Source organism: Somniosus microcephalus, chromosome 4 (genome assembly GCF_052327205.1).
Source record: "Somniosus microcephalus isolate GS21.2 chromosome 4, FLI_Smic_1.0, whole genome shotgun sequence".
NCBI classification, from domain to species: Eukaryota; Metazoa; Chordata; class Chondrichthyes; order Squaliformes; family Somniosidae; genus Somniosus; species Somniosus microcephalus.
Genome location: NC_140990.1, coordinates 45433505 through 45448337, shown reverse-complemented (window position 1 = coordinate 45448337; position 14833 = coordinate 45433505). Strand labels below are relative to the sequence as shown.

At 53.4% G+C, this 14833-nt stretch overlaps 1 protein-coding gene and 1 pseudogene across 1 annotated transcript in view; one reads left to right on the top strand and one right to left on the bottom strand.

Moving 5' to 3' along the window:
• The window catches only part of LOC147118787 (uncharacterized), a 142908-nt pseudogene that overhangs the window by 39718 nt on the left and 88357 nt on the right, over positions 1–14833 (top strand).
• LOC147118790 (uncharacterized) overlaps positions 12472–14833 on the bottom strand; it is a 36367-nt gene continuing 34005 nt past the window's right edge. The window contains exons 2-3 of the mRNA XM_085987041.1: positions 12843–14751; positions 12472–12693 (exon numbers count right to left, since the gene is read on the bottom strand). Coding sequence (XP_085843167.1) covers positions 12472–12693; positions 12843–14642 — 2022 coding nt within the window. The 5' untranslated portion in view covers positions 14643–14751. The remainder of the gene's footprint in view (positions 12694–12842; positions 14752–14833) is intronic.

The following is a 14833-nucleotide window of genomic DNA, read 5'->3' as shown; positions in this document are numbered from 1 at the left end:
GAGAGACCTGGGGGGGAGAGAGAGAGACTGGGGGGGAGAGAGAGAGAGACTTGGGGGGGAGAGAGAGAGACTGGGGGGGAGAGAGAGAGACTGGGGGGAGAGAGAGATGAGAGAGACTGGGGGGGAGAGAGAGAGACTGGGGGGGAGAGAGAGAGACTGGGGGGGAGAGAGAGAGACTGGGGGGGAGAGAGAGAGACTGGGGGGGAGAGAGAGAGACTGGGGGGGGAGAGAGAGAGACTGGGGGGGAGAGAGAGAGACTGGGGGGAGAGAGAGAGACTGGGGGGGAGAGAGAGAGACTGGGGGGGAGAGAGAGAGACTGGGGGGGAGAGAGAGAGACTGGGGGGGGAGAGAGAGAGACTGGGGGGAGAGAGAGAGACTGGGGGGGAGAGAGAGAGACTGGGGGGGAGAGAGAGAGACTGGGGGGGAGAGAGAGAGACTGGGGGGGAGAGAGAGAGACTGGGGGGGAGAGAGAGAGACTGGGGGGGGAGAGAGAGAGACTGGGGGGGAGAGAGAGAGACTGGGGGGAGAGAGAGATGAGAGACTGGGGGGGAGAGAGAGAGACTGGGGGGGGAGAGAGAGAGACTGGGGGGGAGAGAGAGAGACTGGGGGGAGAGAGAGAGACTGGGGGGGGAGAGAGAGAGACTGGGGGGGAGAGAGAGAGACTGGGGGGGAGAGAGAGAGACTGGGGGGGAGAGAGAGAGACTGGGGGGGAGAGAGAGAGACTGGGGGGAGAGAGAGAGACTGGGGGGGAGAGAGAGAGACTGGGGGGGGAGAGAGAGAGACTGGGGGGGAGAGAGAGAGACTGGGGGGGAGAGAGAGAGACTGGGGGGGGAGAGAGAGAGACTGGGGGGAGAGAGAGAGACTGGGGGGGGAGAGAGAGAGACTGGGGGGGAGAGAGAGAGACTGGGGGGGAGAGAGAGAGACTGGGGGGGAGAGAGAGAGACTGGGGGGGAGAGAGAGAGACTGGGGGGGGAGAGAGAGAGAGACTGGGGGGGAGAGAGAGAGACTGGGGGGGAGAGAGAGAGACTGGGGGGGAGAGAGAGAGACTGGGGGGGAGAGAGAGAGACTGGGGGGGAGAGAGAGAGACTGGGGGGGAGAGAGAGAGACTGGGGGGGAGAGAGAGAGACTGGGGGGAGAGAGAGACTGGGGGGGAGAGAGAGAGACTGGGGGGGGAGAGAGAGAGACTGGGGGGGAGAGAGAGAGACTGGGGGGGAGAGAGAGAGACTGGGGGGGGAGAGAGAGAGAGACTGGGGGGGAGAGAGAGACTGGGGGGGGAGAGGGGGGGAGAGAGAGAGACTGGGGGGGGAGAGAGAGAGACTGGGGGGGGAGAGAGAGAGACTGGGGGGGAGAGAGAGAGACTGGGGGGAGGAGAGAGAGAGACTGGGGGGGAGAGAGAGAGACTGGGGGGGAGAGAGAGAGACTGGGGGGGCGGGGGGAGGGGGGGGGCGGGGCGGGGGAGAGGGGGGAAGGGGAGAGGGGGGAAGGGGTGGGGGGGAAGGGGAGGGGGCGGGGGAGGGGGGGCGGGGGAAGGGGAGAGGGGAAGGGGAGAGGGGGAAGGGGAGAGGGGGAAGGGGAGAGGGGGAAGGGGAGAGGGGAAGGGGGAGAGGGGGAAGGGGAGAGGGGGGAAGGGGAGAGGGGGGAAGGGGAGAGGGGGGAAGGGGAGAGGGGGGGGAAGGGGAGAGGGGAAGGGGGAGAGGGGGAAGGGGAGAGGGGGAAGGGGAGAGGGGGAAGGGGAGAGGGGGAAGGGGAGAGGGGGAAGGGGAGAGGGGGGAAGGGGAGAGGGGGGGAAGGGGAGAGGGGGGGAAGGGGAGAGGGGGGGAAGGGGGGAGGGGGGAAGGGGGGAAGGGGGGGGAAGGGGGAAGGGGGAAGGGGGAAGGGGGGAAGGGGGGAGGGGGGAAGGGGGGAAGGGGGGGAAGGGGAGGGGGGAGGGGAGGGGGGGGAGGGGGAGGGAGGGGAGGGGAAGGGGAGGGAGGGGAAGGGGAGGGAGGGAGGGGAAGGGGAGGGAGGGAGGGGAAGGGGAGGGAGGGAGGGAAGGGGAGGGAGGGAGGGGAGGGGGATGGGGATGGGGGGGAGGGGAGGGGGAGGGGGGAGGGGAAGGGGGGGAGGGGAGGGGTGGAGGGGAGGGGTGGAGGAGGGGAGGGGAGGGGAAGAGGGGAGGGGGAAGAGGGGAGGGGAAGAGGGGAGGGAGGGGTTCCTCCTGGTTCCTGGCCAAGGGGGCCGCGCATGCGCCCTGCTGCCCCCTGAGCCTCTCAAGATGGCGGCCGTTAACCCGGCCCTGTCACCGGGAGAAAGTCCCGCAGCTGCCGCCCCACTCGGGGCAAACGCCCGGCCCGGAGGCTCTTGTTCGGGGCCTGAGGCCCACCCCGGGTGTTTGTGAAGCAGATAATGTTGAGTGTTTTAATAATGGGGCCTGGGGCCGCACTCGGGGTGTGAGCAGCCCGCGTCCCCCCAGGGTTTATTAACCGGCTCCCTGAGCTCTCTCACCTGATGTGTCAGCGGCTGCTGTCAAGGTCCGTGCATGCTCACCTCACACTGCCCGGGTGATTGACGGGAGCTCCGGAACAATAGGAAGAGCGGGGCGGAGGTTGGCAGAGCGAGCGGGGCAGCTAGTCCCTCCAACCAATGGTGGCGCAGCAAGGGGACGGGGCCTGGTGAGCAGCTCAGGTGCGCTGGGGGCCGATTGTGACGCGCTGTCCCCAGGTGAGAGCAGCTCAGTCAGCACAGAGCTGGGGCTGGAATCTGGGAGAGGGGCCCCAGTCAGCACAGAGCTGGGACAGGGATATACCTGTTTATACACTGTATGAATAGAACTGCGTTTATGTGGTAAACCATAAATGTATTTTGATGCTTTGGCAACATAAGATGTAACTTATCATGCCAATAAAGCGATTTGAATTGAAATTGAATTGACTGGAATCTGGGAGAGGGGCCACAGTCAGCGGGCCTGGCAAAGGACCAGAGCCACAGCAGCTTCACTAAAGAAGCTTATTTAAAGACAAATTTCCTGCAGTTTTAGAGACAGCCTTTTGTCACTGCAATAATTTCTTTAATGTTTAATAATTAAATCAAAAGCATGAAAAAGGAAGAGAGTAGCAAAAGTAAAGACTTTCATTTATATAGCGCCATTCACGACCACCGGACGTCTCAAAGTGCTTTACAGTCAATGAAGTACTTTTTGAAGTGGAGTCACTGTTGTAATGTGGGAAATGCAGCAGTCAATTTTCACTCAGCAAGCTCCCACAAACAGCAATGTGATAATCACCAGATAATCTATTTTTGTTATGTTGGTTGTGGGATAAATATTGGCCAGGACACCGGGGATAACTCCCCTACTCTTCGAAATAGTGCCATGGGATCTTTTACATCCACCTGAGAGGGAAGATGGGGCCTCGGTTTAACTTCTCATCAGAAAGGCGGCACCTCTGACAGTGCAGCACTCCCTCAGCACTCCCCTGGAGTGTCAGCCTAGGTTTATGTGCTCAAGTCCCTGGAGTGGGACTTGAACCACCACCCTTTGACCCCGAGGCGAGTGTGCTACCAACTGAGCCACAGCTGACAACGTTGGTCCCTTAGAGGTAGAGACAGGAGAAATTATTGTGGGGAATAAGGAAATGGTAGAAACATTAAACAAATATTTTGTATCTGTATTCACAGTAGAAGACACAAAAGCATACCAAAAATGGTGTGGAACCGAGGGTTTAATGAGGGTGAAGAACTTAATGTAATTAATATAAGTACTAGAGAAACGAATGGGACTAAAAGCCGACAAATCCCCTGGACCTGACGGCCTACATCCTAGGATTCTAAAAGAGGTGGCTGAGGAGATAGTGGATGCATTGGTTTTGATCTTCCAAAATTCCCCGAGATTCTAGAATGGTCCCAGCGGATTGGAAGGTCGCAAATGTAACACTGCTATTCAAGAAAGGAGGGAGAGAAAAAAACAGAGAACTACAGGCCAGTTAGCCTGACATCAGTCATTGGGAAAATGCTGGAATCCATTGTTACGGAAGTTGTATCAGGGCACTTAGAAAATCATAATATGATTAGGCAGAGTCAACATGGTTTTATGAAAGGGAAAATCGTGTTTGACAAATTTATTCGAGTTTTTTGAGGATGTAACTAGCAGGGTAGATAAAGGGGAACCAGTGGATGTAGTATATTTGGATTTCCAAAAGGTATTCGATAAGGTGCCACATAAAAGATTATTACACAAGATTAGGGCTCACGGGGTTGGGGGTAATATAATAGCATGGATAGAGGATTGGTTAACGGGCAGAAAACAGAGAGTAGGGATAAAGAGATCTTTTTCAGGTTGGCAGGCTGTAACTAGTGGGGTGCCACAAGGATCAGTGTTGGGGCCTCAGCTAATTACAATCTATATAAATGACCTAGATGAAGGGACCGAGTGTAATGTATCCAAGTTTGATGATGATACAAAGCTAGGTGGGACAGTAAGCTGTGAGGAGAACACAGAGTCTGCAAAGGGAGATAGATAGACTAAGTGAGTGGGCAGTAAGGTGGCAGATGGAGTATAATGTGGGGGAAATGTGAGGTTATTCACTTTGGTAGGAAGAATAGGAAAACAGAATATTTTTTAAAATGGTGAGAAACTTTCAAATGTTGGTGTTCAGAGAGATTTGGGTGTCCTCGTGCAAGAAACACAGAAAGCTAGCATGCAGGTGCAGCAAGCAATGAGGAAGGCAAATGGCATGTTGGCTTTTATTGCAAGGGGATTGGAGTATAAGGGTAAGGAAGTCTTGCTACAATTGTACAGGGCCGTGGTGAGACCACACCTGGAGTACTGTGCACAGTTTTGGTCTCCTGATCTAAGGAAGAATATACTTGCCTTGGAGACGGTGCAATGGAGGTTCACTAGATTGATTCCTGGGATGAGAGGGCTGTCCTATGATGAGAGATTGTGTAGATTGAGCCCATACTCACTGGAGTTTAGAAGATTGAGAGGTGATCTCATTGAAACATTCAAGATTCTGAAGGGGATTGACAGGGTAGATGCTGAGAGGTTGTTTCCCCTGGCTGGAGTGTCCAGAACTAGGGGTCACAGTCTCAGGATAAGGGGTAGGCCATTTAAGACTGAGATGAGGAGGAATTTCTTCACTCAGAGGGTTGTGAATCCCTGTAATTCTCTGCCCCAGAGGGCTGTGAATGCTGAGTCTTTGAGTATATTCAAGGCTGAGATCGACAGATTGTTGGACTCTGGGGGAAATCAAGGGATATGGCGATAGGGCGGGAAAGTGGAGTTGAGGTCAATGATCAGCCATGATCTTACTGAATGGCGGAGCAGGCTCGAGGGGGCCGAATGGCCCACACCTGCTAATTGGCTAAGGGAGAGGAGACAGTGAGTAGTGCTGAGGGATATTTTTCTGACTGGAGGGAAGTATGCAGTGGGTTCCCCCAGGGTCGGGATTAGGACCATTGCTTTTCTTGTTATATATAACTGACCTGGACTTGGGTACAGGTGTACAAGTTTGAAGTTTACAGATGATACAAAACTTGGCAACGTAGTAAATAGTGAGCATAGTAGTAGCAGACTTCAGGAGGACAGAGACAGACTGTGAAATGAGCAGACACAAGGCAGATGAAATTAAATGAGGATAAGTGTGAAGTGATGCAGTTTGGGACAAACAACAGGGAGAGGCCGTATAATCTAAATGGGACTATTTTGAGGGGGTGCAAGAGCAGAGGGACCTGGGGGTCCATATTCACAAATCTTTGAAAGTGCCATGGCAAGTTGGTGAGGCGGTTCAGAAAGCGTATGGGATACTTGGCTTTGTAAATAGGGCCATTGAATACAGAAACAAGGAAGTTACACTAAACTTTATAGATCATTAGTTAGGAACATAGGACAGGAGGAGGCCATTCAGCCCCTCGAGCCTGCTCCGCCATTCAATGAGATCATGGCTGATCTTGGGCTCAAAGCCACTTCCCAGCCCGCTCCCCATAACCCTTCACTCCCTTATGTTGCAAAAATCTGTCTATCTTCACCTTAAATATATTTAATGACCCAGCCTCCACAGCTCTCTGGGGCAGAGAATTCCACAGATTTACGATCCTCTGAGAGAAGAAATTCCTCCTCATCTCAGTTCTAAAGGGGCGACCCTTTATTCTGAAACCGTGCCCCCGAGTTCTAGATTCCCCCATGTGGGGAAACATCCTCTCTGCATCTACCTTGTCGAGCCCCCTCAGTATCTTATATGTTTCAATAAGATCACCTCTCATTCTTCTGAATTCCAATGAGTATAGGCCCAGCCTGCTCAACCTTTCTTCATAAGTCAAACCTCTCATCTCTGGAATTAACCTGGGGAATCGTCTCTGAACTGCCTCCAATGCAAGTATATCCCTCCTTAAATAAGGAGACCAAAACTGTTCGCAGTACTCAAGGTGTGGTCTCACCAATACCTTGTACAGTTGTAGCAGGACTTCCCTGCTTTTATAATCCAACCCCTTTGAAATAAAGGCCAACATCCCATTTGCCTTTTTGATTACTTGCTGTACCTGCATGGTGTGGTAAACCACTTTTATCGTTCACTATCGTTACACTATGGTTATCACTGTTTACACTGTTATCACTACACGAGGTCGCCTCCTGTCACGCTGTTATACCTGGGCTGACCACTGCTGACTCCGCCCATGGCTCCACCTACCTGCCCAGGTATAAAGGTGGTCGACTGGCTGGTATTCCTCCTTGTTGGATCCGATCACCCACGAGGGTGGGCTCTGTTATTTAGCCAATAAAAACCTATAGTTACTTTCTTAACTCGTCGCTTTTCATTGGATGAATTGATAGGTATATCAATTTTATTGGCTAAATTTTAAAAATGTCTAACGACCCGTCAGACCAGCCAGACGCCCAGCTACAACAGCCACAGCAGCCGGCCTGGCTGCGAGCCCTCCGACTGCCGTACCTGGATCTAAACCCACAGGCAGCAAACTCAGCCCTCGACTTCAAACACTGGCTGAGCTGTTTCGAATCCTACCTGGGAGAATCCGGCGTGCCTCAGAGATCCAAACTAAGAGTTCTGACCGCCCAAGTGAGCCCTAAAGTATTCGCACTCATACAGGACCTTACTACATACGAGGCCGCCATCAACCCGCTGAAACAGCAGTACCGGAGCCCGGTAAATTCTATGTATGCCAGACATCTCCTAAGATCCCACCCGCAACAGCCAGGAGAGTCTGTAGATGAATTTTTACGGGCGCGACAAACACTCGGCAGGGACTGTGACTTTAAAGCGGTAACGGCTGCAGAAAATACTGAAGAGAATATCCGCGATGCCTTCATGAAAGGCCTTCGGTCCGACTACTCACGGCAAAGACTGCTCGAATCAAAGGACCTCGACCTGAACACAGCTGCAGCCCTCGCTCGCTCTCTGGAAGTGGCCCATCGGGACCTCGAGGCGTATTCCAGGTACTGTACTGCGCGACCCTGGGACTCGGTCCCGACCCCGACCGCAATACCCCTTGCACCGCCGCCTCTGGGACCTACCTCAGCGTTGGCGTCCAGGACCCGATCGGGACCGCCACCCCCGGTACCGGCTGCGACATCGGAGCCCCGCGATCAGGCCGCCGGCTGCTTTTTCTGTGGCCAGGCGAAACACCCGAGGGCGCGCTGCCCTGCAAGAAACGCGACCTGCTCCGACTGCCATAAGAAAGGCCACTTCGCGAAGGCCTGCAGGGGGAGAGCCACAGACGCAAGCAGTGCCTCATGCGAGTTGTGGGGGCGGCCATCTTTCATCAAGGCCACAGATGCCAGTATCCCCTCGTGAGTCTCGTGGGGGGCGGCCATCTTTGATCAAGGCAACCGACGCCAGCAGTGCCTCATGTGAGTTGTGGGGGCGGCCATCTTCTCCGCCATTTTATTCAACCTCGTGGGCGCCGCCATTTTGTCCACCACACTCGACCGCCACCTTGTCGCCAGACCCGACCACCGCCTCACCCGCAGACTACAGCAGCTCGCTCAACCATACACTAGCCTCCGTCACACTGGACCAAGCTCGCCCGCATCACCTGTCCAAGTCCATGATGGACACCAAAGTAAACGGCCACGCCACGACCTGCCTGTTCGACAGCGGAAGCACGGAGAGTTTCATACATCCAGACACGGTGAGCCACTACTCCCTCACTGTCCGGCCAACGCGCAACCGGATCTCGATGGCGTCGAGGTCCCATTCTACAGACATCAGCAGCTACTGTGTTGTGACCCTGTCGGTTAGGGGCACGGAGTATAAAGATTTTAAACTCCTCGTCCTGCCCCAGCTCTGCGCTGCCGTCCTACTAGGGCTGGACTTCCAATCCCACCTGCAAAGTGTCACTTTGGCATACGGTGGACCCCTCCCCCCACTCACAGTCGACAACCAGCAGCCTTTAAACCGCCCACCGCATACCACCTGCGGCCTATCCACCCTCAAGGTCCCGCCCCCCTCCCTGTTCGCTAACCTCACCCACGACTGTAAACCCGTCGCCACCAAGAGCAGGCGGTACAGCGCCGGGGACAGAGCTTTTATTAGCTCTGAGGTGCAGCGTCTCCTGAAGGAGGGCATCATCGAGTGGAGCAACAGCCCCTGGCGTGCCCAGGTCGTAGTCGTTAAGACCGGCGATAAAAACCGCCTAGTCATCGACTACAGCCAAACCATAAACCGGTACACCCAGCTGGACGCATACCCCCTCCCCCGCATATCTGATATGGTCAATCAGATTGCACAGTACCGGGTATTTTCCACCATCGACCTTAAGTCGGCCTATCACCAACTCCCTATCCGCCCTGAGGACCGCCAGTATACAGCCTTCGAGGCGAATGGCCGCCTCTACCACTTCCTTAGGGTTCCCTTCGGTGTCACTAACGGGGTTTCGGTCTTCCAAAGGGAGATGGACCGGATGGTTGACCAGAACGGGCTGCATGCCACGTTCCCCTATCTAGATAACGTCACCATCTGCGGCCGCGACCGGCAGGACCACGATGTTAACCTGGAAAGATTTCTCCGTACGGCCCAACGGCTGAACCTCACCTACAATAAGGAGAAATGTGTGTTTAACACCTCGCGCCTTGCCATCCTCGGCTGCGTAGTAGAGAACGGAGTCATCGGCCCCGACCCCGAAAGAATGCGCCCCCTCATGGAGCTTCCCCTCCCCCACTGTCCAAAGGCGCTGAAGAGAACCCTGGGGCTCTTCGCCTACTATGCCCAATGGGTGCCGAATTATGCGGACAAAGCCAGACCCCTCATGAAGTCCACCTCCTTCCCCCTGACGGCAGAAGCGTGTGCAGCCTTCTCCCTCATTAAGGGAGACATTGCTAAGGCCACTATGCACGCGGTGGATGAGTCTATCCCTTTCCAAGTGGAGAGCGATGCATCCGACTTCGCCCTAGCCGCAACCCTCAACCAGGAGGGGAGACCAGTGGCCTTCTTCTCAAGGACCCTCCAGGGCCCTGAGATCCGACACTCTTCGGTCGAGAAGGAGGCCCAGGCGATCGTGGAGGCTGTACGACACTGGAGGCATTACCTGGCAGGCAAACGATTTACCCTCCTCACCGACCAGCGTTCGGTCGCTTTTATGTTTATTAACAAACTGAGGGGCAAAATCAAGAACGACAAGATCTTGAGGTGGAGAATCGAGCTCTCCACCTATGATTATGATATCTTGTACCGGCCTGGTAAACTGAACGAACCCCCAGATGCTCTATCACGAAGTACATGCGCCAACGTGCAAACTGATAGACTGCAGACCCTCCACAACGACCTCTGCCAACCCGGGGTCACCAGACTTCACCACTTCATTAAGGCCCGCAACCTGCCCTACTCCATCGAGGAGGTCAGGACCATGACCAGGAACTGCCAAACCTGTGCCGAATGCAAACCGCATTTCTTTAGGCCGGACAGAGCAAGCCTGATCAAGGCCACCCGCCCCTTCGAGCGCTTGAGCATCGATTTTAAGGGGCCCCTCCCGTCCTCTGACCGCAATGTGTACTTCCTCAACATTGTTGATGAGTACTCCCGTTTCCCCTTTGCCTTCCCCTGCCCAGACATGACCAGCACCACGGTCATCAAATGCCTGAACGACCTCTTCGCCTTGTTCGGGTTTCCGAACTATATACATAGCGACCGGGGCTCCTCCTTCATGAGAGAGGAACTTCGCCAGTTCCTATTAGCGAGAGGTATCGCTGCAAGCAGGACCACCAGCTACAACCCCCGAGGGAACGGCCAGGTGGAAAGAGAAAACGCGACTGTCTGGAAGGCCGTTCTCTTAGCCTTAAAGTCTAAGGGCCTCCCAACCTTTCGCTGGCAGGAAGTCCTCCCGGCAGCGCTGCATTCCATCCGGTCACTGCTTTGCACTGCCATTAACGCCACCCCCCATGAACGAATGTTTGTTTTCCCCAGGAAGTCGACTATGGGAACCACGCTGCCAACTTGGCTGACTTCTCCGGGGCCCGTCTTGCTGCGAAAGCATGTGAGGGCCCATAAAACGGACCCCCCTGGTCGAGAGGGTGGACCTCCTGCACGCCAACCCCCAGTACGCCTATGTGGCATACCCAGACGGGCGGGAGGACACAGTCTCCTTACGAGACCTTGCACCCTCGGGCACCCCTGAGACACCACCGTTACCCCCCACCACCCCCCCAAATCCAGCCCAGGTAGACGGCATGCCGGAACCCCACGAGCCTTCGTCAACCACGCAGACACCAGCATTAACACCGGATACTGCAACACCGCCGCCGCTGCTGCACCGATCAGAAAGACTTACGAGGCCTCCGGACAGACTGACGTACCCGAACTGGTAATACACTTCACCCCGCCGGACTCAAATCTAAACAAGGGGTGAATGTGGTAAACCACTTTTATCGTTCACTATCGTTACACTATGGTTATCACTGTTTACACTGTTGTATCACTACACGAGGTCGCCTCCTGTCACGCTGTTATACCTGGGCTGACCACTGCTGACTCCGCCCATGGCTCCACCTACCTGCCCAGGTATAAAGGTGGTCGACTGGCTGGTATTCCTCCTTGTTGGATCCGATCACCCACGAGGGTGGGCTCTGTTATTTAGCCAATAAAAACCTATAGTTACTTTCTTAACTCGTCGCTTTTCATTGGATGAATTGATAGGTATATCACATGGTAACTTTTTGTGTTTCATGCATAAGGACCCCCAGGTCCCTCTGAACTGTAGCATTTTGTAATCTCTCTCCATTTAAATAATAATTTGCTTTTTTATTTTTCCTGCCAAAGTGTATAACCTCGCACTTTCCCACATTATATTCCATCTGCCAAATGTTTGCCCACTCACTTAGCCTGTCTATATCCCTTTGCAGGTTCTTTGAGTCCTCTGCACAACTTGCTTTCCCACCCATCTTTGTATCAGGACAGGAGGAGGCCATTCAGCCCTTCGAGCCTGTTCCGCCTTTCAATGAGATCATGGCTGATCTGTGACCTAACTCCATACACCCGCCTTTGTCCCATATCCCTTAATACCTTTGGGTAACAAAAACCTATCAATCTCAGATTTAAAATTAACAATTGATCTCGCATCAATTGCCGTTTGCGGAAGAGAGTTCCAAACTTCTACCATCCTTTGTGTGTAGAAGTGTTTCCTAATTTCACTCCTGAAAGGTCTGGCTCCAAATTTTAGACTATGCCCCCAGTCCTAGAATCCCCAACCAGCGGAAATAGTTTCTCTCTATCTACCCTATCTGTTCCCCTTAATATCCTGAAAACTTCGATCAGATCACACCTTAACCTTCTAAATTCTAGGGAATACAACCCTAATTTGTGTAATCTCGCCTCGTAACTTAACCCTTGAAGTCCGGGTATCATTCTGGTAAACCTACGCTGCACTCCCTCCAAGGCCAATATATCCTTCCTAAGGTGTGGTGCCCAGAACTGCTCACAGTACTCCAGGTGTGGTCTAACCAGGGTTTTGGCCTCAGCTGGAGTCTTGTGTACAGTTCTGGGCACCACACTTTAGGAAGGATGTCAAGGCCTTGGAGAGGGTACAGAGGAGGTTGACCAGGATGGTACCAGGGATGAGGGACTTCAGTTATGTGGAGAGATTGGAAAAGCTGGGATTGTTCCCCTTAGAGCAGAGAAGGTTAAGAGGAGACCTAATAGAGTGTTCAAAATGATGAGGGGTTTTGATCGAGCATGTAGGGAGAAACTGTTCACTCTGGCAAGTGGGTCGGTAACCAAAGGTCACAGATTTAAAATAGTTGCTAAAAGAACTAGAGGGGAATGAGGAGAATTGTTTTCACACAGAGGGTTGTTAAGATCTGGAACGCACCATCTGAAAGGATGCTGGAATCAGGTTCCACAGGAACTTTCAAACGGTAATTGGACATGTACTTGAAGAGGACTAGTTTGCAGAGTTCTGGGGATAAAGCTGGGGTTTGGGACTAAATTGGACAGCTCTTTTAAAGAGCCGGCACAGACACGATGGGCCGAATCACCTCCTTCTGTGCTGTTAGATTTGATGATCAGTGTGAAGACGCTGGTGTCCCTTAAGGATGTTAGAGCTTTTAAAGCTCTTCCCACAGTCAGAACATTTAAAGGGTCTCTCGTCAGTGTGAACAAGCTGGTGTGACAGGAGGGTGGATGACAGAGTGAATCCCTTCCCACACACGGAGCAGGTGAACTGTTGTATCCGTGTGTTAATGGAGACACGGAATGCAGGAGTTGCTTTAACAAGTGTTTACTGAACAAAGTCCAGAGGTGAACTAACTATACAAGACACTGTACAGGCTTATATACCCGAGTGGTCACTACCGGTACCACAGTACACAGGGCTTCAAAAAAACATAGTTCCTCTTAAAGGTACATACACTACATGAACGGCCTCTCCCCAGTGTGGAGGCGCTGGTGTCTCTTCAGCTCCCCGGAGCTTTTAAAGCTCTTTCCACAGTCAGAACATTTAAAGGATCTCTCGTCAGTGTGAACAAGCTGGTGTGTCTGCAGGGTGGATGAATCAGTGAATCCCTTCCCACATTCGGGGCAGATGAATATCCTCTCCACAGTGTGGAGACGCTGGTGTCTCTGCAGTTTGGATGTCTGAGTGAATCCCTTCCCACACTCGGAGCAGGTGAACGCCCTCTCCCCAGTGTGAACTCGCTGGTGTTGCTTGCGCGCCCCGGAGCTTTTAAAGCTCTTTCCACAGTCAGAACATTTAAAGGGTCTCTCATCAGTGTGAGCAAGGTGGTGTCTCAGCAGGTTGGATGACTCAGTGAATCCCTTCCCACACACGGAGCAGGTGAACGGCCTCTCACCAGTGTGGAGGCGCTGGTGTCTCTTCAGCTCCCCAGAGCTTTTAAAGCTCTTCCCACATTCAGAACATTTAAAGGATCTCTCGTCAGTGTGAACAAGCTGGTGTGTCTGCAGGGTGGATGAATCAGTGAATCCCTTCCCACATTCGGGGCAGATGAATATCCTCTCCACAGTGTGGAGACGCTGGTGTCTCTGCAGGTTGGATGTCTGAGTGAATCCCTTCCCACACTCGGAGCAGGTGAACGGCCTATCCCCAGTGTGAACTCGCTGGTGTTGCTTGAGCTCCCCGGAGCTTTTAAAGCTCTTTCCACAGTCAGAACATTTAAAGGGTCTCTCATCAGTGTGAACTTGCTGGTGTCTCAGCAGGTTGGATGAATGAGTGAATCCCTTCCCACACACAGAGCATGTGAATGGCTTTTTAGCAGTGCGTAGTTGTTGGTGTCTCTTCAGCTGCCAGGAGCTTTTAAAATTCTTCCCACAGTCAGAACAGTCAAAGAGTCTCTCGTTAGTGTGAACTCGCTGGTGTTGCTTGAGCTCCCGGGGGATTTTAAAACAGTTCCCACACTCAGAACATTTAAAGGGTCTTTCGTTGGTGTGAACTTGCTGGTGTGCCTTCAGCTCCCTGAAGCTTTTAAAGCTCTTCCCACAGTAAGGACAGTTAAATGGTCTCTCATCAGTGTGAACTCGCTGGTGTCGCTTCAGATCCCCGGATCTTGTAAAGCTCTTCCCACAGTCAGGACAGTTAAACGGCCTCTCATCAGTGTGAACTCGCTGGTGTCTCTTCAGATCCCCGGAGCTTTTAAAGCTTTTCCCACACTCAGAACATTTAAAGGATCTCTCGTCAGTGTGAACAAGCTGGTGTGACTGCAGGTTGGATGTCTGAGCAAATCCCTTCCCACACTCGGAGCAGGTGAACGGTCTCTCCCCAGTGTGAACTCGCTGGTGTTGCTTGAGTTCCCGGGGGATTTTAAAACTCTTCCCACACTCAGAACATTTAAAGGGTCTCTCGTTAGTGTGAACTCGCTGGTGTCCCTTCAGCTCCCCGGGGCTTTTAAAACGCTTCCCACAGTCAGAACACTGAAATGGTCTCTCCCCAGTGTGAACTCGCTGGTGTCTTTGCAGGTGGGATGAAGAAACAAATCCCTTTCCACACACGGAGCAGGTGAACGGACTGTCCCTGGTGTGACTGCGCCGTTGATCTTCCAATGCAGACGGGGAACTGAATCCCTTCCCACTGTCCCCACCTTTACCCGGTTTCTCCCCGGTGTGACGGTGCACGTGTCTCACCAGGTCAGGCGATCGGCTGAATCCACGTCCACACACCGAACACGTGTGCGGTTTGTCATCGCTGCGATCGCTGCTTTCTCCTTCCATGTGCAAAGGCTGATGATATTCAGGTCCTGATGAATCGAGCAACTCGGTCAGATCTTGACGTGATGTTTGGTCTGAGCATCCCGCCTGTAACTGCTCCACTTCAAAAACCCTGTAAATTGAGTTCAGAAAAGGATCAGAGGCAAACTTGTTTAATTTTCCCCTTTCCGAACCTAGGGGCAGTGAAGCTGATT